This window comes from Polypterus senegalus, chromosome 1, assembly GCF_016835505.1.
Source record: "Polypterus senegalus isolate Bchr_013 chromosome 1, ASM1683550v1, whole genome shotgun sequence".
NCBI lineage: Eukaryota > Metazoa > Chordata > Cladistia > Polypteriformes > Polypteridae > Polypterus > Polypterus senegalus.
This window is the reverse complement of record NC_053154.1, coordinates 64,526,714-64,551,513: the sequence shown is the minus strand read 5'-3', so window position 1 is coordinate 64,551,513 and position 24,800 is coordinate 64,526,714. Positions and strand designations below refer to the sequence as shown.

At 38.1% G+C, this 24,800-nt stretch overlaps 1 protein-coding gene across 2 annotated transcripts in view; it reads right to left on the bottom strand.

The window, feature by feature from the left end:
• LOC120526625 (synaptotagmin-9-like) overlaps window positions 1–24,800 on the bottom strand; it is a 282,035-nt gene that overhangs the window by 186,072 nt on the left and 71,163 nt on the right. For both annotated transcript variants that reach the window (XM_039749795.1, XM_039749789.1), the window contains exon 2: window positions 3,626–3,974. In XM_039749795.1, the coding sequence (XP_039605729.1) occupies window positions 3,626–3,974 (349 nt within the window). The remainder of the gene's footprint in view (window positions 1–3,625; window positions 3,975–24,800) is intronic.

Sequence of the window (24,800 nt, the reverse complement as noted above, 5' to 3'; positions counted from 1 at the left end):
ACAGTTTTAACATTACCAATTAGTCTTTATAATTTTTGAATAAACTAGGCTATCCAGTAAAACATATGTGAGCAAGGGGTTAACATGCAAACATTTCACCTAGATAACGTTCAGACAGGGAATCAATGGGTTCCAATAGGTGAAAGGGAGCAGCAGCTCTAACTTTTGTGATATCATGCTGCTCTGATATAATTCAGATATTTGAAAACTGGGTGGTGTGAAATATTAACATTTAGTTAAATACCTAATAATATAACACTAATGTAGGATTCATTTATTAATTCAACAGCATAGCAAAGCAGAATATACTGTATGTTACATTGACAGGTAACTGACAAAATGACGAAAACAGCACATAAGTTGTCTTAATAGGGAGCTAGGCCACTATGAATACCCTATGCCTGGAACCATATTCAAAGAGAGTGGTGTTTTCATGACAGGAGTAGAATATACTGACTTGGGTACCAATTCAGAATCTTCTAGAAACATTCAGTTGAGCTGAAATAATGTTATGTGATTTACATTACTGCTATACTTTACAAAAAGGTTTTATTGACCACAAATGGATACAGACATTCTCATTCATGACAGTGATACATCAACAAATAAAGCACACAATTATTCAAAATGCTTTACATTTACTATATTACTAGTTAATTTGTAATAGATTTTAAGCAAATCTAGTCAACCATAGCAAATAAGGTCACCCTACATCAAATCATAAACAATTGTGCCCTCAGCTATGAAAAACAAGAATTTTATTTTGTAAACTTCTTTTGGTCACTTGGATCAGGATGATTTATGTAATCCAATGACTTTTTTCCATTGTTCATTAGACCACTAATTGTGCTCGTTACACAACATTTCTTACAAAATGTACTTTGAGCTTTCCTGTTCCCATCTTAGATTGATATTTGCAGTCATATTCCAGAGTTGCCTGTTTCTCTTGCATCTCAAATCAATACAAGAACATCACCATTACCAAGGTTACACCTTCCTTTGCAGGACCCCGTAGCTGATAGTGACTTTCCGTCTGACATCCACGCCAACATTACCTTAGACAATGTTCTTCATGACATAGCAGCAGACTCAGTGGTCTTTATTACTGAAACTTGTAGGAATGAAGCACCAACAGTCAAACCTCTCAGAAATTCTCAGATCTTTTCTTTGACCCCTGTTACCCAATGCTCTGCAATTTTATATATGACCTTAAGCATGATGAAATATTAATTGCTCTATTATCTGAGTGACCATTATCTGGGTAGAAGCTACTATTTTCAGTATAATTTGTATTACTCATTTACTCAAGTGTGTCCTTGATTTCATCAAGTTATCTGTAGACAATCAGGCAAAGTCACAATAAATTGCTGGTTTCTTACAGACTCACAAAATTCTACTTCTGATTCAGTGTAAAATCCTGAGCAAATAACTTCACCTGCCTTGCTCCAACTGAAAAAAATATGCATGATGAAATATATAGTAAGCACTGTTCATGTAAGATGCTTTGTTATGATGCTGAAACTACGACATTCTATAAATTAGAAGTTGGAAGCAAATATTACCAGGGGTTATGAAACCATGAATAATTAACTATTTACATTTATAAAAGTGACTTCTCATAAAAAAGCCAGCAGATGCTTAGAGGCTCTAGCATTTTAAAAAATACTTATTAGAAAAATTATTTAATGCTATGACTTAAAGGAAATCATGCAAGCTTTGCAATTTTTCTGGCTGGACACAGTCTTCATTACTGTTTTCCAGATAAACCAATGTAATCTGATACAGACACCCTCTAGGGTTTCTCATAACCCCATAAGCCTGTCATCTACTGGCTCTCTCTTAGATAAACTGTCTGTTATTGCGAGATGGTTCTGAAAGTTAGAGTCACCATATTGTGAAGCATATCAAAAAAATTATAAAGAAAATAGCTGACATATATAGGTATTGTGAAATATTGGAGAATACAGCCCCCTAAACCCACACACAAATAGGCTCTGAGACACAAGTCCAAAAGCATGCACTTTATTTTCCTTTTACTTGCACAACACTCTATAGCTCACAACTACAACTCAGTCTCCTCTTTTCCTCTCTCTCTCTCTTTCTTTTTTCCGTCTTTCTCCTCTGCCGCCTCCACTCGTCTCCCAGTAAGCGTTGTCCTCCACCTCCCAACTCTGGCTCCTTGGACTGAGAACTTCTTTATACTGCATCCAAAAGTGCTCCAGGTGTTCTCTGGCAATCAGTCGGCAGCACTTCACTACAAACGATTTGAAGTAAGTCACATCTTATTATGTCAGATTGCTTGTCTTGGGGAGGGTTGCTTCATTTATTGAGGTAAGTAACAAGTTTTGTTGGAGTATTCATTTAAGTACAATTAATATCACATACCTTAAAACTTCGACTTGAATAGTTTGCTCTTGACTTGAGTCAATTTCCAGAAATGTATTTCTACTTTTACTCAATTATGGCTATTAGGTATCTTAAACAGCATTGGTCCAAGGGCAGCAACCTTTCCACTGCAGTGTAAGCATGAAGAACATAAAGCAATTCTCTATATGCACACTTCGTTAAATTTAATTTAACTCAGATATATAGAATTTTGGTTTGAACTATGATTGTAAGCTTAATTTTAATTGCAGTTTGCAACTGAAGACTGCTCAACGGCTTACAGAGTATTAGGAACATGAGACATTTTACAAATGACAGGAAGCCATTGAGTCCGTTAAACTTGTTTGGTCAGGTTATACAGATTTGTTTCCAATTATTACATTCAGATTATTTTTTTTAAAGCTGTTAGATTATTTGCTTCAACAATTACAACATTCATACCACTACAGTAAAAAAAAGAAAAAAAAAACAACTATTCTACCCAAAGCTATATACAGTATACTGTATATCTCATTAACACTATTGTAAATCCCGTGCACAGGATATAAATATGAGTAAAGTTTACTCAGATTGAGATGTCAAATTGTTTTCTTGTACATTTACAAGTAAATATGTAAATCTGGGGCATTCTGAAGCTTAAAGTTGGAAGCTAACAGCATTTTTACTGCAGTTGACACTAAATTAGGAGGATTAGCAGATACCAGAGAATCTTCAAAATTACAACAGATAGACCTGGGCTGAAATCATTTTGAAGCAAATACATTTTATTGTAAATAAACGTGAAGCCTTATTTATAAAAAGTAAAGAAATTTCAATATAACCACACAATGGAAGCGTGGGACTAGAAGAACTGTCTTAGGGGAGTTTTAGTGGACTCATCATTTTCCAAAGCCAGACTGTGTGCCACATAGGCAGATGAAACAGAATCCCTTGTACACAGACGTTTTGCCATGGGAAAAATGTCCTGCCCTCTTGTATTGTTTGATAACAATTTTCAATATAGTTTATGATGTTATTAATTTAGCAGAGGTACAATTTTGTAAAAGATTTCTCAGATTTAAAATGTCTGCATATTTTAATTTGCATTTTTCATTATTTTTAAAATAATGCTTTAATGAAACTGCATAGTTTTCATACTCTTTACTTGCAAACCTTCTTATTCTAATCCTGCTTACAAAACTGATTCTGTATCTTTAAATAAGTGAAAGTGCAAAAGTAAAGGAATAATAAAAACACCAACCTAACAGAAGAAGTTGGCTCTGTGGTCTGCCTGTGCATTCGGACATTGTGGATGCAATTTTCTTTTACTTCTGTCTGAGCTTCCAGGGGGATGTCAGGGGAGGTGTGACTAATCTTCATGGCCGACTCTGGAACAGTAGTAGACTCCTTCACATAATCCTCACTGTAGTCATTGTCGTTGATTTCCACATCTGTGTAAGTGGACTGGTCTTGATTGTCTTTGCATCCAGGAATAAGACCCCGTTCACGCCATGGGATCCAACAGAGCTTCCAGGAGACGAAAAGGGACACGCCAAAAAGAGCCAGACCACAGGCTGTGACAACCAGAGATAGCAGGCTCACTGAGACATCTGTAAGAAAGAACACGAAACTTGAAATATGCTTGAGGGAGACTAAAACTCCATAGAAACAGATTGTATATTTAGCATCTCATTAGTATTGAAGCTTGCATTCTGCAGAATCATGCTCCACTCTTAGTACAAAAAATTCATTGCATTACCTGCCATCTTTAACACCTCACTTACAGACTATGCAGCTCCCAGTATGGATATGGTAAAGCTAGCATTTATCAAATCAGGTCAGAATAGGCCCATACTGAATGCTACTCCAAATTTCACCTCATGTTCCATATTGCCTTAGCAAAATGAAATAATTTTCAGAAGTGGAAATTCTATATTTAATTTTTAAAATTTTACCGAACATCTGTCTGCTAGACACAATTCCAGCTCATGTTTTGGCCCAAAACAAATGTAATTTAACACTAGAATTACCAGAGCCTACGACAAAACTCGTAAATCCATCCCACCTTAAATCGCTTCTTAAAATTGTTCACAGCTCTCCACCAGCGTCTTTTGCCATCTAAATGTGCTGATAAAAATCAGGCTGCAAGCAGACGGCTATTCCATCCCCCCACCAACTTAGAACATGCACAAACTTCTCCCAGCTCATGCCTTGATTGATTTTCTGGTAGTGAAGTGGAGTTTTAGAGTGGAAATAATAGATCATTATTTGGAATACACGCATTTCATGTCTGTTCCATTTCTACAGTAATGTGTGTAAACACATTGTTAAAACAGAAACGTTTTTTATATTCCACTAGTAGATGACAAAATGTAGGCATAAACTATATAATGTATGAAGTGTGAAGTATCACACAAATACTTTCACAAAAGGTACAAATCTAACACAACAATTGCACTTTTATTCAAAAATATAACTGCAGAAACTGCCTCAGTGGCGCAATAGAATCAGCTGCTGACTAGGAATCAAAAGGTCGCGAGTTTGATCCTGCACCACTCCATTTTGAGAAGTAAATTGCTGTTAGTCTTACTATTTTAGAATAAAAACATACATTTGATTTCAGTCTGTAACAGCCGGTGTAATTTATGATACTTGTAAAGGTTAGCTTTGGTTTTTTTTTTTTTAGTCAGTTTTATTATCTCAGCCGCGTTCACTAACCCAAACACACCACACCCCCGCATTTGATACTGCTGTTTTCACATGGACGCGCTGTAACAGAGGTAAACTCAGCTCCCTTCTACGTCGGAGCAAGAATGCACATACCATTGCTTGCATACTAAAGTGTCAGCAGGGGCATTTCATGGCATTACATACAGTTTTGAGCATGTCCGTGCCAAATAAGTAACATTCGACGTTTTGAAGAAATCATTTTGTTTCTTCAAAGTGTTTAGTTAATTTAGAGTTGGTCGGGAAAATACGCGAATTGGAGGACCGCGTTAGGAATCTGATAGCGATTAGGCAAACCGAAAATTGGATAGACTTGGTTTGTTTAGACAATTCGGCTACTTCTGATTCGCTTCAGTCTCTCCAGGTCCCACTGTAGTCAGTTCGCGGTCGAAATCAGCAGCACCAATTCAGCCACAGGGCGAGTGGGTAACAGTAAGACGGGGGTCTAAGAATCCAAAATGTAGTCCCCCGGCACCCAGGTCACCAATTCGGACCCAGAACAGGTTCTCAGCTCTCCGTAGCGTGCCTGTGGAAACTGAGAATAATAAAGTGCTCATAATTGGTGATTACATAGTGCGGAATGTTAGAATTCCAAACTATGTTAAACCAGCAGTTAATGTTAAGTGCCTCGCAGGGGCCAAGATTTCTGGCATAAAGGCGCATTGGACGTGTTGCGACGATGAAGTATCTACCTTATTGCTGCATGTCGGCACTAATGATATTTATTTACAGCAATCTGAGGTATTAAAGCGGAACTTCATCTCTCTATGCACCAAAGCTAAAACAAAATGTCGGAATTTAATTGTATCTGGTCCCTTACCAAGATTATATAGAGGGATGTGATTTATAGCAGATTGCGTTCCTTTCACTGCTGGCTAGAAACCTGGTGTGCAAATAAAAGCATAGCGTTTGTGAACAATTGGGATGATTTTTGGGAAAGGCCTGGATTTTTCAGAAGAGATGGTCTTCATCCTAACTGGAGGGATCTTATGTATTATCCCAAAATATGGCAGCAAAACTGCCTGGTTGACTGATTAGAGCACCATCCAGGCCGCAGTCATGTGATCTTAAATCACAGGCTGTTGTTTATCCCACCTGTTATTTTCCTGAAGCTGTTACCCATAATCCCTGTTGTGGGGCATCCAGTAAATTTAGTCTTGATACAAACCATAAATTAATTGATAACCAAAAATAAGGTGTATAATTAGACCAAGGGATAAAACCAGACACTCCACCAGGGGCATCTGTAATAGAAATTTAATTCAAATTAAAACAAAAATATATCAGCAGTTCAGAAAGAACCATGCAGTTTTAAATGCTGTTTATTGAACATTCGCTCTCTTGGCACTAAAGCTGTTTTGGTAAATGATATATATTAAGTACAAAATCTGATCTGTGTCTTCTTACTGAAACCTGGCTTAGTAAATGTGACACTCTTCCCCTAGCTGAGGCGTCACCAGATGGATACTCGTTCCTTCATAAGTCTAGAGATTCTGGTCGAGGAGGAGGCCTTGGAATAATTCATTGTAACAAAATGCAAATCACTCCTAAAAATTTAGGCAACTTTACATCCTTTGAGGCATTCATTTTAAATATTAAAACAGATTCCAACACAATTATAGTGCTAGTCTACAGACCACCAGGGCCATATTCATTGTTCATGACTGAATTTAGCAACCTTCTGTCTGATTTGGCTATAAATTATGATCACGTAGTTCTGATGGGGATTTTAATGTACACATTGATGTGGAAACTGACACTTTTAGCAAATGTTTTACTTATTTGTTAAATTCACTAGGATTTTGTCAGATTGTCAAAGGTCCAACTCATAATCATAACCATACATTAGATTTAATTATAACTTACAAAGTTGAAATTCAAAATTTAAATATTACTCCATTAAATGTAGTTATTTCCGATCACTTCTTAATTACATTTGATTTAGTTCTGCCCATGCCAGCGCACTCACAGATTAAAACAAAGACAGTGCGACATCTAGATTGTAATTCTGCTTCAAAATTTATAGATACCTTGAGTAAGTCGAGTGTAATTGTGGAAAACCATTTAGATCAGTTAACATCAAATGTAAACGTGGAAAACAATTTAGATCAGCTAATATCACATTATAATGTGACCTTGAGAGATGCTCTGGACACAGTGGCTCCCCTAAAACAAAAGTGATCAAAGCACATAGAAACTCTCCCTGGTTTAATGAAAATACTCGAGCTCTTAAATTAGAGTGTCGAAAACTGGAGCGCAGATGGAGAACAACAAAGCTACATGTCTTTCAAATTGCATGGACAGAGAGTGTTAATAAATATAAAAAAGCCCTCTTTAAAGCTCGCTCAGAATACTATTCTACATTAATAGATAGCAATAATAAAAATCCTAGGGTACTTTTAGAGCAGTGGCTAAATTAACAAATGGGAATTCAGATCAACAGTGCAAAATACCAACAGATATTAGCAGTACAGACTTTATGAACTTCTTCAATGAGAAAATTAAAAATATAAGATCCCAGATCTCAGCATCACAGTACAAACCAAATACTAGCTTAGCAGACCCTGCTCACATTGCATTCAGCACTTTAATAATTTTAATCCTGTAACTGAGCAGGAAGTCTTAACTTTAATTACTAAAATGAAGCCCACTACTTGTTCCCTAGATCCAGTGCCAACAAAACTAGTAAAAGTGCAATGGATGTTCTTGCAGCCTATTCTAACCATTATCAATAGTTCATTACTGCATGGCACATACCTGATGCACTAAAAGTGTCAGTCATTAAACCTTTACTTAAAAAGTCAGACCTAGACCCACACATACTAAATAACTATAGGCCTATTTCAAATTTACCATTTCTCTCTAAAATACTAGAAAAGTAGTCGCCAGTCAGCTTCAGTCACACCTTACGCATTACAATTTATTTGAGAAATTCCAGTCTGGCTTTCGCACTGGTCATAGTACAGAAACGGCACTAACACGGGTTGTAAATGACATTCTGATATCCTCTGATGAAGGAAACTCCACTGTAATTATGTTGTTGGACTTAAGTGCAGCATTTGACACCATTGACCATTCTATTTTACTGCACAGGCCAGAAAACGATGTTGGGCTTACAGGCCCGTGCTCGCTTGGTTCAGTTCTTATTTATCAAATCGATTCCAATATGTACAGAAATGTGCTGACAGTACTCCATCATTATACACAGAAGTTCAATATGGTGTCCGCAGGGCTCAGTACTGGGACCTTTACTGTTTTCACTTTACATGCTTCCACTGGGATCTCTCATTAGGAAACATAATGTTAATTTTCACTGTATGCAGATGACACCCAGTTATACCTTTCATTTAAATCAAATGAAGTTTCTCCGATGTTGTCTTTAATTAGTTGTGTTAGTGAATTAAAGGAATGGATGAATGAGAACTACTTGTCTTTAAATACAGATAAAACAGAGATGTTAATTGTTGGAGGGAATGACGCTGATCACAGCAATATTTTGTCGTCATTTAACTCAGTTGGAATCCCAATTAATTTTACTGAATCAGCCCGCAATCTAGGAGTTATCTTTGACTCTAGCATGTCATTTAAAGCACATATTACAAAGTTGTCCAAAACATGTTTCTTCCATCTTAAAAATGTTAGGAAATTAAGGCGCTTTCTAAATAAACAGGATTCTGAGAAATTAATTCATGCATTTATCTCTAGTAGGATTGACTACTGCAATGCGGTGTTCACTGGCTGTTCAAACTGTTCTTTATACAGCTCCAGTTAATCCAAAATGCGCTGCAAGAATTATTACAAGAACAAGAAAATATGAACACATAACCCAGTTCTTAAATCCTTACACTGGCTCCCAGTTAAATTTAGGGCAGATTTCAAAATCCTCCTTTTAACATATAAAGTATTAAATGGCCGAGGTCCGGCTTACTTGTCTGAACTTATCATGACTTACAAACCTGAGCGCACATTAAGATCTCAAGATGCCGGTCTTGGATTCCAAGGATTAATAAAATAACAGTGGGAGGTCGAGCTTTTAGTTACAGGGCCCCTAAACTGTGGAATGGTCTTCCTGCTTCCATAAGAGATGCCCCTTCGGTCTCAGCCTTTAAATCCCGGCTGAAGACTCACTACTTCAGTTTAGCATATCCTGACTAGAGCTGCTGATTAACTGTACATACTGCATCTCTGTTGTTAGTCATTAGCACTAAAACATAAGTAACATCCATCCATCCATTTTCTAACCCGCTGAATCCGAAAACAGGGTCACAGGGGTCTGCTGGAGCCAATCCCAGCCAACACAGGGCACAAGGCATAAGTAACATGATTGTTATAATTTATTACTAACCCTCACCTATTCTGTTTCTGTTCTCGGTACTCAAATGTGGCAATTGGTGCCACGGCCCACCTGCCAAGTTGTTTGCCTGCCTGTGGTAAAGTCATCCCTGATGGAGGATCACAGGAATCATGGGAAAAAGGGGTCCTTTCATCGGATTGGCTGGCCGAGCAACATTTCCGCCGTGGAATAGCCAAATGGGGAGGCAGCTTGATGGATGAGGTCTCCAGGACTCTAAAAATATCCAAATCTTATTATGTGATATCATCTACTGTTAAATTCTGCTCCGTACTTCTAAAATGTTTATTATTATGCTTTATTAAGGATTTGTTCTGTTCTGTGTATTGTATTGTATTGACCCCCTTCTTTTGTCACCCACTGCACGCCCAACCTACCTGGAAAAAGGGTCTCTCTTTGAACTACCTTTCCCAAGGTTTCTTCCATTTTTCCCTGCAAGGTTTTTTTTGGGAGTTTTTCCTTGTCTTCTCAGAGAGTCAAGGCTGGGGGGTTGTCAAGAGGCAGGGCCTGTTAAAGCCCATTGCGGCACTTCCTGTGTGATTTTGGGCTATACAAAAATAAACTGTATTGTATTGTATTGTATTTTATGACACGATTTACCTTTATTTATATACTTACTTCCTAAAGCCTAAAGTAGTGTGCAGAGGGCATGCTCAAAACTGTGTGTAATGCCACGAAAAGTGCCTGCTGACACTTTAGTATGCAAGCAATGGTATGTTCTTGCTCCGATGTAGAAGGGAGCTGAGTTTACCTCTGTTACAGCACGTCTATGTGAAAACAGCAGTATCAGATGCGGGGGTGGGGTGTGTTTGGGCTCATGAACGCGGCTGAGATAATAAAACTGACTTAAAAAAAAAAACAAAGCTAACCTTTACAAGTAACATAAATTACACCGGCTGTTACAGACTGAAATCAAATGTATGTTTTTATTCTAAAATAGTAAGACTAAGAGCAGTTTACTTCTCAAAATGGAGTGGTGCAGGATCGAACTCGCGACCTTTTGATTCCCAGTTGGCAGCTGATTCTATTGCACCAAGGAGGCAGTCATAATCAATGGGTGTCAATGTCACATGTTAAGGCGGCTTTTTGTTTCTGCAGTTATATTTTTGAATAAAAGTGCAATTGTTGTGTTAGATTTGTACCTTTTGTGAAAGTATTTGTGTGTATTTCATACATTATATAGTTTATGCCTACATTTTGTCATCTACTAGTAGAATATAAAAAACGTTTCTGTTTTAAAAATGTGTTTACACAGGTTACTGTAGAAACGGAACAGACATGAAATGCGTGTGTTCCAAACAACAATCTATTACTTCCACTCTAAAACTCCACTTCACTCCCAGAATATCAATCAAGGCATGAGCTGGGAGAAGTTTGTGCATGTTCTAAGTCGGTGGGGGGATGGAATAGCCGGCTGCTTGCAGCCTGATTTTTATCAGCACATTTAGATGACAAAAGACGCTGGTTGAGAGCTGTGAACGATTTTAAGAAGTGATTTAAGGTGGGACGGATTTACGAGTTTTTTCGTAGGCTCTGGTAATTCTAGTGTTAAGCATTTTTATTGGCCTTATTTTCCTTTGTTCTTTCAATACTGCCATTGATACAGCTTTATAAAAGAAATTAGATTTAGATCCCAATGTTCATACAAAATATTGTACGATATGATTTTTTTGAGATTGAAATTACACAGCTCTAGCCTTATTTTAAAATGAATTCCTAATAAAACAAATGTTCATTTTGGTTTTCAACAAGGGAGGCTAAACAGCTGAGAAAGGCAGAGAGAGTAAGAGAGAAAGAAAGACAGCCATTGCTATTGGCCATTAGATAGAATGTGTTTACTTTTGTTGTCTGCAGAGAGAGTGCCGTGAAGAGGTTTACTTACCTCAGCAGTAACATTCATGTCTCAGGTGACTCTTCCTATGAAATCAGTACATGGATTGTGAGAGAATGGTGGGGGGAGTCATGAGGTTGCTGGAAGGGAGTGTGTGGAGCTCCTGATATCGATGCAAAAGGACAAAGGTCCAAGTCTTTAGAGTCCTGGTGCTTTCTGTCTTGCTATATGGTTGCAACACATGGACGCTATCCAGTGACCTGAGACAAAGACTGGACTCCTTTGGTACTGTGTCTCTTCGGAGAATCCTTGGGTACCACTGGATTGACTTTGTGTCGAATGAGCAGTTGCTCATGGAGTCCCAAATGAGGAACATTAGCTGCATTACAAGGGAGTGTCAGTTATGGCACTACGGTCATGTGGCGCGATTCCCTGAGGGTAATCCGGCTCGCAGGATCCTCATTGTTGAGGAACCGAGTGGCTGGACCAGGCCAAGGGGACCGCCACATAACATCTGGCTGTGGCAGATCGAGAGTCATTTTTAGAGGGAGGGACTGGACCGCGTGCCTGGTAGGTTGCCAACCAGGATCCCAAGCTGTTTCATCATGTGGTAGGTGCAGCAATGCACTGTACCAGTTCATGCTCCCCCACCTCATCTGACTTCACCTGTGGTAACAGAGAAAGCTGCCCTAAAAAAGCGATAAGATTGAGTCCTGCTGGTTATACAGTTGAATAGAGGATGTGCAGCTGAAAAGGGAATAACACCCTGAGTGAATTTCTGAGCAACAACAAGTGTGATTCAGAATTGCTCTGGGAGATAAATAAGTGTAGTGTGGGCAGAGCAACTCTGAGACAGATTTAGTAATCATGACCAAGACAGACCACACGACTGAGAATGTAGATCAGATTTCAGTTCAAAGGTTCAGCAGAAGTTTATTAAAACAACAAAGTGTCAAAGTGCAACACTGCATGCATTAAATCAGTCAAAAAAAATACATTTAAAATCGTGCCTTTTAAATCAGTGTCTGCAGGTGTGCTCCATAAATAAATTCTTTAAAAATCCAATCATCTTTCATTAAGCATTCCTTCTCCACTTTGTCAGGACATCATGACGAATCCCTGTTGGATGGCCCACAGACACCCCACCTTCCACCCCGGTCAGGTCAGTACACTGCAGACCCGAACTGCCACCTTGATCATTCAACATTGCTCACCCAGCTTCTTGCCGATCATATTGAAGTTGCAATGCTGTGGACCCCCCTTTCTACTTATTGTTCATGTGACCTCTTTCCATTCACATCCGTTTACTAATATTCAGCAAATTTGAACACAGCCACACCACATATCCTCTGTAGAAGCCATCGGCCCTGCTCTCTTTTACAGCTCACCAGACGCTGATGCTAACCATCCTTTAAACATGGGATACCTCTCGTCACACCAATCTTCTAGGAATCGCTCTTTCATTTCTCATCTTTTTTTCCCCTTTTTCAGTCTTCTTCTCTTTTCAGTCTCCTCTTCTCCCTTACTTCCAGCTAATGTTCATTAATTTGTGCACCACCTACCCGGTAATCAACACATTCTACAGTAGCTGTTACGCATGTTCACGTGTGCATCGTAATGAAGTGCAGGTTGAACTGTCAGACAGTGCTTAAAATCCAATGAAATTAATAAATGAATCTCTTTAAACACCACACGACACGACATAGAACAATCATTCACCCAACAGTTAATTTATTGAAGTGACTGGAAAAACATGACTGAGTTACATTGAGAAGTACAGCTGAATATATCGGCATATGAATGAAATTCAGAATTTCAAAATTATGATTTTGAACAACATCTTACAAAGTTACCTCCTAGTGAGAAAAGAGTCTCAGCACTGATCAAGGCACCATGCAATCCTTACATTGATGGATTGAAGGCCAGATGTCCACATGACCATCATTATCTAATTCTTCTATGCGAAGCATGAAAACCATGAAGACTGATTTAGATCATTTATGTTGGGTAGAATGCCTAGTGGAGTCTGGGTGGTCTTGTGGCCTCATAAACCCTGCACATTTTTTTTTTTTTTTTGCTTTTTCTCTCCTCCTGGCCATTGGACCTTACTTTATTCTTTGTTACTTAGTATTGCCTAATCTTATTTTTATATTTTTCTTTCTTTGTCTTGTAAAGCACTTTGAGCTACTTCATTTGTATGAAAATTTGCAATACAAACAAATGTTGTTGTTGTTGCTTCCTGAGGCACACTATATCTAACTGAAAAATTACATTATTAAATGCTATCATCAAACTTCTATCTCTCTATTATAAAAAAAAATCCTGGAAAGCAAAAGCAAGGTGACAATATGTGATTTTCTCGGAAGACATTTAAAAGACCCGCGAGACAAAAGAGACCTGCCACCGAGAGTCTCGCAGGGACTGTAAACATGAGACTTGATGCCAAGAGATTGTCCCAGGGTCATCTCGCAGGGACGTAAAACATGAGATTCTTGCAAGACAAGTCCTACTTACAAAAAGATATATAAGAGCACACCCTTCAAAAAACACTCAGATGTGTAAAAGCACGTAGCACACACACATCCTGTGCTCTCAGCACATATAAAGCATATAAGGACAATACGGAGAATAGAGACCCAAAGGCATTGGAGAGAAAAAAAGGCAAATAAGAGATTATGAAAGCAGTGGAATTCGAAAGGCTCAAACAAACGATGGAGTGATACACATGCAGAGAAAGGTACAAAATATGAAAGCAGTAAAATTCAAAAGTATTGTAGCGTCCCAGCCAGGTTGAGGCCTTTTTGGTTTTAAGTGACTGTTCGGTCCGATTGAGGGAGGGCAGAGTACAGCACGGAAGACTGGTAGCGGGGTATTGATTGATAAAGGGGGGGGCGAGACGTGGGGGATGAGGGGTTGGAAAGGGTGCTAGAAAGTTTTGTTTGGGGTTAGGAAGTCAGCGATTGTTCAAGTAAAATTTTTCTGACACTTTATCATTTCAGTCGCTACAGTATCAAACAAAAGATAGAAAAGATCGCATTGCCGCAAACAAAAGGTGATTAATCATCAGAACCAGGTGTAATTGAAAAAATAGCAGGACAAATCGAGGTCAGAAATAAAAGGCAAAGAGTAAGACAAAGACAAAGTCTTTTTGCATTCGTTTCATTCAAAGGACAAAACGTGGATTTACTCAATGATGGACCATACACTATGAGAATCTGTGGTCCTGGAACAGTTAAAGCAATGGCAAGTTGAATTTCAAAGAATACACAATTCGGTCAGGTGTATATTTATGATCACGGAGAAGCGATGCAAATTTTAACAGGCAAAAAGAAAGGTAATGTATATATTCCGGGAATAACATTATACACCAAAGGAGATTGTGATATACCATTCTTATTAAAATGTTTACAGTTTACAATGAGAATAGCTTTTGCTATGACAATCAATAAATCACAGGGACAAACATTATAAAAAGTTGGATTATTTATTAGAGAAACAGAAACAATAGTCACTCACAGTTATACGTTGCGTTGTCACAATGTGTCTCCAAATACTGGTTTTAATAAAGCTTTAAAGTAAAAATGCAAATAATGAAATTGAAACAATTCTAAAGAAAAAAAAAAATTAATTGTATATCTGATTAACCAAGCACAGGGGTTGGTGAGCGAAGCCCCCTAGTACATTTTAAAAATGATTTGATAAACAGTATAGTGCCTGAGAACACAATATACAGTCATGAAAAAAGCAAGTACACCCTCTTACAATGCTAACTGGACATATATAACAATCATCTAGGCCTCACTAAGCCCAATTATTAGATGAATATAGCCTCAGGTGACAAAAAATGTATAAAGGAATAGCAAAATACCCACGCTTCGCAGCAGAGAAGTAGTGTGTTAAAGAAGTCATAAAAAAGAAAAGGAAACATTTTAAAAATAATGCAACATGATTGTCAATGTAATTGTCATAGGCTTATTTTAGTACTGAGAGTGAATTTCATTATTGTAAAGAGTTTAATTTATGATTGTAAATGTTGTGTATGAGAAAAGCACATTTTTAGGCAGGAAGCCAACCATATGGTAGGTGCGCTGACAGCAGCTGTGCGGAAAAAGTAAGAGGGACGGGGGGGGCGGCCCTTGTGCATCTCTGCCGCGAAATAAATTATCTGTTAACGAAAATAAGGAATGAAACCGCCAAAAGGAGAGGTCAGTTCTGAAAGCTCCTTACGGCATAATGGTGAGAACCACCAAAAAGACGACGTTATTTTCAAAAGTTCATTATGGGGCACTGCACAAAATGAAACATACTTAACATTTGTAAGTACAGGGTAAAGGATGAGCATGAGAAATTTGGGCTTCCTATGTATATTGGAAGTCACAGAAATAGTGAGAAGGGGTTTCCCCTATCTATATGTACAGCTTAGGGGGTACACCCATTTCCCCCCCTTGGGTGTTGCAATGAAACATACCTAACTTTTGTAAGTACACTGCAAGGAATGAGCATGCGAAATTTCAGCTTCCCACCTACACTCACCTAAAGGATTATTAGGAACACCTGTTCAATTTTTCATTAATGCAATTATCTAATCAACCAATCACATGGCAGTTGCTTCAATGCATTTAAGGGTGTGGTCCTGGTCAAGACAATCTCCTGAACTCCAAACTGAATGTCAGAATGGGAAAGAAAGGTGATTTAAGCAATTCTGAGCGTGGCATGGTTGTTGGTGCCAGACGGGCCGGTCTGAGTATTTCACAATCTGCTCAGTTACTGGGATTTTCACGCACAACCATTTCTGGGGTTTACAAAGACTGGTGTGAAAAGGGAAAAACATCCAGTATGCGGCAGTCCTGTGGGCGAAAATGCCTTGTTGATACTAGAGGTCAGAGGAGAATGGGCCGACTGTTTCAAGCTGATAGAAGAGCAACTTTGACTGAAATAACCACTCGTTACAACCGAGGTATGCAGCAAAGCATTTGTGAAGCCACAACACGCACAACCTTGAGGCGGATGGGCTACAACAGCAGAAGACCTCACCGGGTAGCACTCATCTCCACTACAAATAGGAAAAAGAGGCTACAATTTGCACAAGCTCACCAAAATTGGACAGTTGAAGACTGGAAAAATGTTGCCTGGTCTGATGAGTCTCGATTTCTGTTGAGACATTCAAATGGAGTCAGAATTTGGCGTAAACAGAATGAGAACATGGATCCATCATGCCTTGTTACCACTGTGCAGGCTGGCGGTGGTGGTGTAATGGTGTGGGGGATGTTTTCTTGGCACACTTTAGGCCCCTTAGTGCCAATTGGGCATCGTTGAAATGCCACAGGCTACCTGAGCATTGTTTCTGACCAGGTCCATCCCTTCATGACCACCATGTACCCATCCTCTGATGGCTACTTCCAGCAGGATAATGCACCATGTCACAAAGCTTGAATCATTTCAAATTGGTTTCTTGAACATGACAATGAGTTCACTGTACTAAAATGGCCCCCACAGTCACCAGAACTCAACCCAATAGAGCATCTTTGGGATGTGGTGGAATGGGAGCTTCGTGCTCTGGATGTGCATCCCACAAATCTCCATCAACTGCAAGATGCTATCCTATCAATATGGGCCAACATTTCTAAGGAATGCTTTCAGCACCTTGTTGAATTAATGCCACGTAGAATTAAGGCAGTTCTGAAGGTGAAAGGGGGTCAAACATTGTATTAGTATGGTGTTCCTAATAATCCTTTAGGTGAGTGTATATGGAAAGTGGGAGAATTAGTGATGAGTCAGTGAGGGCTTTGCCTTTCATGGGTATAGATTTTGCGAATTTATTTTTAATGTGACAACTGAAAAATAAACGATCTAGGTTTGGGAATGACCAAGTGAAAGCCCAATTAGGATCACAATAAGATGTTAAATTGGTCTTACAACTCACAAGGTACCGAGGATTACTGTGAGCTATGAGATGATAAGCAAGAAATTGCAGTCAAAAAGCTAGCAAAGGACAAAATACCAGAAAGTCAAAATGGGACCAACCAACAAGATCTAAAGGGCAAAATGAAATCTTACTGTAAGTTAAAATACTGAATAGAAGCCAAACTTGGAGCCCCAAATTCTAACACTAAGGTCTACTTGAATATAAAGCTAAATAGCACTAAAGAAAAAGTGTTTGTACATCTACAGAGGGGTAACAGAGAATGTGAATGCTGCCATATTTAGAGAATCATTTCCCATGACATCACAATCACAACCATCACAGTCACGTGATCCATACTAATACAGCTGTGTACACAAAGAAGATCAAGAACGTAAATTCAACTTTTTAGATAAGACAAGCACTAAAAATGGATTCTTCACAAGTAACCCCCAAAAAAAAAAACCTAAAAAGCATGTATTAAAATGGATACATTTTAATTTAATTTAAATGGGACGTGAAATGATCCCTGAACTGATGCTGGGTTAAATGGAGGAGTGAGCCAAAATGCAAACAATAAGATTGATAAACTGAATAAATACTAGGCAGTAAAGTCTGACACAACACTGTTGTCTTCAAACCTGTATAACAGAATGGCGTGGTGAATAATATTGAAAGCTTAGTTATAGTAGTAGAATTACTTCTATTGGAAGGTATTAGTAATACTATTAATCACATGAATGAAAGCATTCCCTGTGCCACACTGAAACATCTCAAATAGGTTATAGTGTTTAGGCAGTGTCTACATTTGTGAGGATATTGTGTTTTTCAAGGACTCTAATAATTAAAAGGCACGTTCTCTCTTATTTAGTCATGAAGGTACTATTGTGTTGTGTGTTTTGTGCTGTACTGTGCTGTATACATGCTGGGTTGCTTTATTTGTCATTGTTTAGAAATTTCCTTTACAGATTCCCCTTCTGTTTAGAATTCAGTCAATTCATTCACATCCACTAGTCATCCCCAAGGCAAAACTCGCAGTGAAATAAATGCTTCCGTGCAAGCTAAAAATTGCAGGGTTACTCCACTGAGGGTTTGTCAGGGACAATTCAGCCCTATCATGTAGCCTTGATGGTAAGTTTTCACTTTCCAATTTAATCATTTCTGTTTTACCAAGGCTTTTTTTGTCTCCTGTTTCTGAAAGAACCAATTTGATTTGTGTCAACGAAACTCTGACCATTTTTGCGTGTATGCTGGCAGCTAAAAAAAAATTCGGGAACCCTTAATCATTTTCCTATTTGTCTGTCCTTAAATTACCGCTGACTCTAGTGCTGTGTTACTTTCTGTAGATTCTGCTAAGAGATATCCTCTTACTGTCTATTGCTTGGCTATTGTTGGGTACATTATTTTCTTTTTTTTTATCTTTCTTGACAGTGGCTTGCCTTTGTTTCATGGCGTTTTCAGTCTGAGAAACTGGAGCACCACAAAAACTGAAAGCTCAGGGATTCAACTCATATCAGGGTTTCTAAAACAGCAGAACTAGGGTGTTGTACTGTGTTAGCCATTATGAATGCAGAGAAAGTCAAGCAAAATTACACCTTTTATTGGCTAACTAAAAAGACTACAATATGCAAGCTTTCGAGGCAACTCAGGCCCCTTCTTCAGGCAAGATGTAATACAGAAACTGAAGTTTCCTGTGTTTATATCCACACACCAGGACAAGAAACGACAATGGTAAATCTTTAAAGGAAAAATCTTAAATGTAAAAAATTAATAGGTTCACTCAGGCTTAGATTAATTTAACAAGAGAGAGAAGAACAATGTATGGTCAAGAGATTTTTGGATAAGATAACTGTCCAACAAAGTCCTTTGAAGTCTGTGATGATTTTTTCAAAACAATGTGGGTCTGTAGATCTGTAGACTGGTTATCTGTGTCAGTCTGAGAGATGCAAACAGTCCTCATACCTGGCTATAAAACTCTTCTCTCCATGTTGTAATGTATTAAATTTTAACATGAGTTTAACTTCCCATTCTTTTCTCTCTTGCTGCGTTTTGAAGTTGCCCATAAGCACTGTGACTTTAAAGTCCCTCTCATAGTGTCCATGGCTGTTGAAGTGGGCCGCTACAGGAACATCTGTGTTGCCACGTTTAATGTGGAATCTGTGTAAATTCATTCTCTGGCGGAGTGTTTGTCCAGTTTCTTCCACATAGAGTGCAGTGTCAGGACATTTCATGCAGAGAATTAGGTCGACCACATTAGATGATCTGCAGGAAAATGATCCCTTTATGTGATGTTCAAGTCAGCAGTGGGGTATAACTATATGGTCTGTATTGTAGATGTGGGCACATGTTTTACATCTTTTTCTAGGCAGGGAGATGTGCCATTTTCTGTGGGTTCATTTAGGGAGCTTCGGACAGTTAGTTGCTGAAGGTTTGGTGGTTGTCTGTTTGCAAACAGCAGAAGTAAATAGGTCTTAAAGATTTCAATTTTTTTTAATTTTATTGATTTTATTAATATCAAATAACATTCCATACAAATAAAGAATATACAAAAAAACCCAAAAAGGTTCAAAACCAATCAAGTCTTCTTAAAGATTTCATTTATCCACTTTCCTGGCGACACTTCATAGAGCACCGGATGGAATCAGCTCTGGAGAGGGGACCAGTCAATTTTGTAATGCTCCCATCTACTTATTAGACTGCCCAACTATAATAATACATTCAGCTTTGAAATGTGAATACATGGAGTTTCCAGAGAGGAAAACACACACACACACGCCTTGGAATTTGAACCCAGTGTTCTGGTGTTGAGAACCAACAGTTCTAACCATGGCACGGTAATCGTAATGTATTTCCATTGAAATTTTAGTTTCTTTTTGAAAATATTGTTGCACTGCTATTGATAATAATTCTCACCTTCTCATTTATATTACTTATAAAAATTACTTTACCTATAAAAATGTTCAAAATAAACAATCATGCAATAAAAATATGTAACCAATTTCATAACATGTCTTCTATTGATCTCAGTGTGCATTTACCTCTTTATATTTTCATTTACGCAATATATTTTATTCTCATGCTTACCTTCTACTCCCCACAGTCCATAATGTTTAAGCAGAATGTAGATGGCTTTCTATTTCACTACACAACACGTAAAATGTGACAGGTTCAGAAATGTTAGTTACTGCATTTAACTTAATTTACCTACATAGGTAAAAGCGGGAGACAGCTTGCAGAGCTCTTTTGTGCTGTTAACATTAAAGTCCTAACAATTCCTATTGTGTAATATTTTATTTCCCTTGATTCATACAGTAGCTGCACTGATTTCTCTGTTTGTGTTCTTCCACAGGGCTTCAAAGACACCCTTCACAGAAATTAACCTCATGCTCAAGCACTAAATGACTAGATGATCTCTTCCTTCATTTTCTGCAATAGCTGCTTATCACACCCACTTTTGTTTTTCACTTCTTTTATCTCTCATGGCTAAATATTCAACCATTTTTCTCCTTTTTGGTCAAACACCCGTTTTTAACTTTCTTTTCTTTTTTCAGTATGTTGATAGCTTCTGCTCTTTTTAAAATGTTGTATAACCCAAAAATGTAGTTGAACTAGAAACCTTGAAACTCTTCTAGAAGTACCTGGATGACATATTGGAACAGCTTAGCTATTACCTAAACAAACCAGCTTGATGAACTGAATGGTCTCCTCTCATTTGGTTACATTTCTTTTGTTCTTATTTTCTAAAACTGGGGGAAAATGGAGGGAACAATGAAGAGATGGTGGTAGACTCCCTTCCATGGAAATATTTTCCCCCAGTACACTGAAATACCAGCATACCTCGGGCATTCGTTCAGTTTGGTTTCCCATAGGGCTACATGGAATAAGTAGACTGAAAAGGCAGCTCCTTGGGATCCCCCCGAGCCACTGTGTTATGATGTCATTTCTTATGTCATTTTTTCTTGACATTTTTACAGATATTTCTTACTTTTGCCTAGCCCATTTAGGATTTTTGTTTATGGAGTACATTTCTGTGTGATTTTGTTGATTCAAAGTTTCCTGGGACTACTATTATTTATTTGATCCATTTTATCAATATCCACAGATGCCACCATTTTTTTTACATGTTTTACCAGAAATGACACAGAATTATGCAGCACATGACATCATGGGGGAAAAAAGGTTATAAGGTCAATCCGCGATAGGCCTTCCTTATGCAAGGTTGTGGGCACTTGCTAAACGTGTCTTTGTCCTCTCTGTTCTGACCTTCGCTGTTTGAAAATCTACATCTTTTCTCTCACTATTTACACATTTCTCATCAACATTTAACATAATCCAGACCCATATCTTTGCTGATAAACTAACTTAGTGGGGTGGACTCTGGACCTTCTAATTAACAGAACACAAAAAGTGAATGTTAATGGCTGCTTCTGTACTAGTTTTAACTTAACCATGGGATCACCTCAGGTCTCTTGTCTGTCTTCTGAGATAACGGATATGGCTGTAGACTTTAGGCACTCCCCTCCTACTACTTTCTCAACGATAACTAAAGGTGAGACTGTGGATATGGTGGAGCCCTACACATATCTAGAAACAGATCTCAACACAGAAGAAATTGGTAAGAAGGGGTAGAAACGACTATTCTTTCTTACTAAACACAATTGTTTTAAACTTAGCAAAACCATAATTTCACTTTTTATAAGTATTTTATTAAGACTGTTGTTACATTTGCCTTTATATGTTGGTTTGACAACTTCGGCATTAAGAAGACAAAATATTTTTAAAACGCTGTAAAAATTATCAATGAAATTATTAGTTTGCAGCAGAATTCTGTTACTGAGCTGTGTCACAAACGGGTTAGGAAGAAGGCCGACTGAATTCTGTCAGACAGCAGCCCTCCTTGTTTTCCAAAATTTCAGCTGTCACCATCAGGCTGCAGATTCAGGTTCCAAATGGTACAGAGCAATAGATTTAAGAGCTCTTTTTTTCCTAGAGGTATAAGCATTTTGGATTCTGTTACATGTAGAGATTCTGAATTATTATTTTGTTAACAGGGAAAGGTAATTATTCATGTTTGTACTAATCTGGAGTGTATACACTTATGATAATACTAGTTTTTAGCTGTTGCATCTTTGGTATTTTCTTGTATCTGTGTAACAACGGCTTACGTTTTAGTACTTTCCTGCAGCAAACAAAAGATCCTCTGTGATAGTAGAATTCTACCTACCATCTTTTTCAAACCACTAATAGTATTTTTTTACACCTCAAGTATACAATGAAGGAAGCTGCTGGGAGAGAGCCCCTGTCCTCTCTGTGAAGTCTGGTTGATCCATAAGTGTTTGTGTAGTATGCTTCTGATGTGCCTGAAGTATTCCATTGCCTAGCACTAATAGAAGTCTCTCCTCCTCAGCCAGGCGAGTTAGAGATGTGAGTGAAATAAGGAAAAAAGGACACATGGAGTGGAGAAGGAAGAATAAAGCAAAAGTGCAGAAAGAAGCTTATTTGAGACTAATTAAATAAAATAATGAATCTTTGAACCACAGACTCACTTTTAGCAGTTGTCACCTAGGTGTGGGGTTGTGTGATGGCCCATATAGTTTTACAGAGGTTTATGTCACACTCAGCATAAGTCAATTCTACTAAAATTGAACTTACAATTTGGTAATTTGCAGCCAAGTCACAGAGGGATAAAACACATACCCTGCTGAATCAATCTTCCCAGATCAGGCAACTTAGCAGGTGACAGCAGAGGGGTGGATTTGGGGGTGATATACAGCATATATAGGTTACAATATCTCTTGCACTCTATATCTGACAAAAAAAATCAGTGTATTGTGAAGGTCCATTGTGTTGTAATGCTTGTAACTGGAATAATGAAAGAAAATGTGTTTCAAGTCCTTGTTAAGTCTTTACATTGCTATTTCTCATTCAGTTGCTCTCCTTCTTTTCAACGGTTCTAACAATTCTTTTAAATTGACTGTTGTGTGACCTTGTGATTAAATACAGAGGATAGAAAGCAACTGCTCAGCTTTTATTAAAGTAAAAATGGCCAGCTTTGGCCTGCTGTATTTAATTTAAGAGATAGTGCAGAACTCTGAAGAACAGTAATCAACAGAAGGGTAATAATAAAATAAGTAAAAAAAATCGTTAAAAGTCATTTCATGGCTAATTTTTATTTGGATGCTTTCAAGCTGAATGGTTGCACACTGAGTAAGCTGTGGTCTGTTGTTTGATTTGGTTCTTATCCATAATTGCGTCACTAGCTTTTTTTGGGGTCATTGAATTGACCACTTAATTGCAAGGAATGGCCCATGGGTGGTAACTACAAGGCAGCAAGAGGTCACTGTAATTTACATGAAGCCTACAGAGAAAGTTAAGTCTTTTGCATTAGACTGGTTTCATTTTAGAATTTAACAGTAAATTAGCATAACCACATATGTAGAGATGCCAAGAGGATGAGAAGCTGGCAAAAGACACAGCCAAGTCCTGCGGATAGTTTTGAGGGGGAAAAGTGATTATCAGGGGTATTTCGCTGTAGGAAAGTAGGGGTCTGTACAGTGTGGGAAGCCCTGTATGTGTGTGTTTAGCACATGGAAAGGACAATAGGCAGGGGCCACTAGAAAAATGCATATGTCACCTGGGACTTAAAGCCTCTTCAATCAAACATGTTACCTAAAAAGGCTAAAAAGGGGCAAATGATCAGTGAAATGAAAAAAAAGAAGCAGTACAATTTAGTAAGGTTAATAATTCTTTGCATTTATATAGCGCTTTTCTCAGTACTCCAAGAGCTCAGCAATTGCAGGTTAAGGGCCCAACTGAGCAGAGTCCCTTTTGGCATTTACGGGATTCGAACCAGCAACCTTCCGATTGCCAGTGCAGATCCCTAGCCTCAGAGTCACCACTCCAACTTAAATTTGAACCCCATACTTCTTTACACTTTTGAGAAAGATGAATAAATGCTAACACTTCAGTTAAGGTACTGTAAGTTGAATCTATTACTCATTTATTCTTACATGACTTCAATAAAGGCTTCGTCTAGTGTTATAAACTCATACAAAGCATCAATAAAGTGTTTTTTTATCTCTGCATATAAAAGGGTCATAATATGCCACATTACACAGAGATGAATAACTTATCTACTGATGTTTTACAAATGTAATGAAGACCAAAAGAAGCCTTTGTTAAGATCTTGTTACATAAGAGTAAAAAAAATCTTCATTCTCCTCATCTTTTCCCACTTCTATACTGGGGTGGATGTGCCTCTCTTACAGCTTGGTCCTGCAACTCCTCCCTAGTCCGAACCTTTTCCATCAAATCTTCTTTTACCTTATCCATCCATCTCTACTTTAGCCTCCCTCATTTTTCTCCATTCACATCACTGTTTTGCTTACATACAGTATTCCTTGTGTCTTTTCATCATATGTCCATGCCACATCAATCTACTTTCCTGTACTTTCTTAGCTACTGTATCTCTCCCACTTTTGTAACTTTGGTAATTCCATACATCCATCTCAACATTCTCATTTCTGTCACATCTAACTTCTTCTCCTGTGGTCCATTTACTACCCATCCCTCAGCTCCATAAGTCATTGCTGGTCCTACTACTGTCTTAAAAACTTTACCTTTAA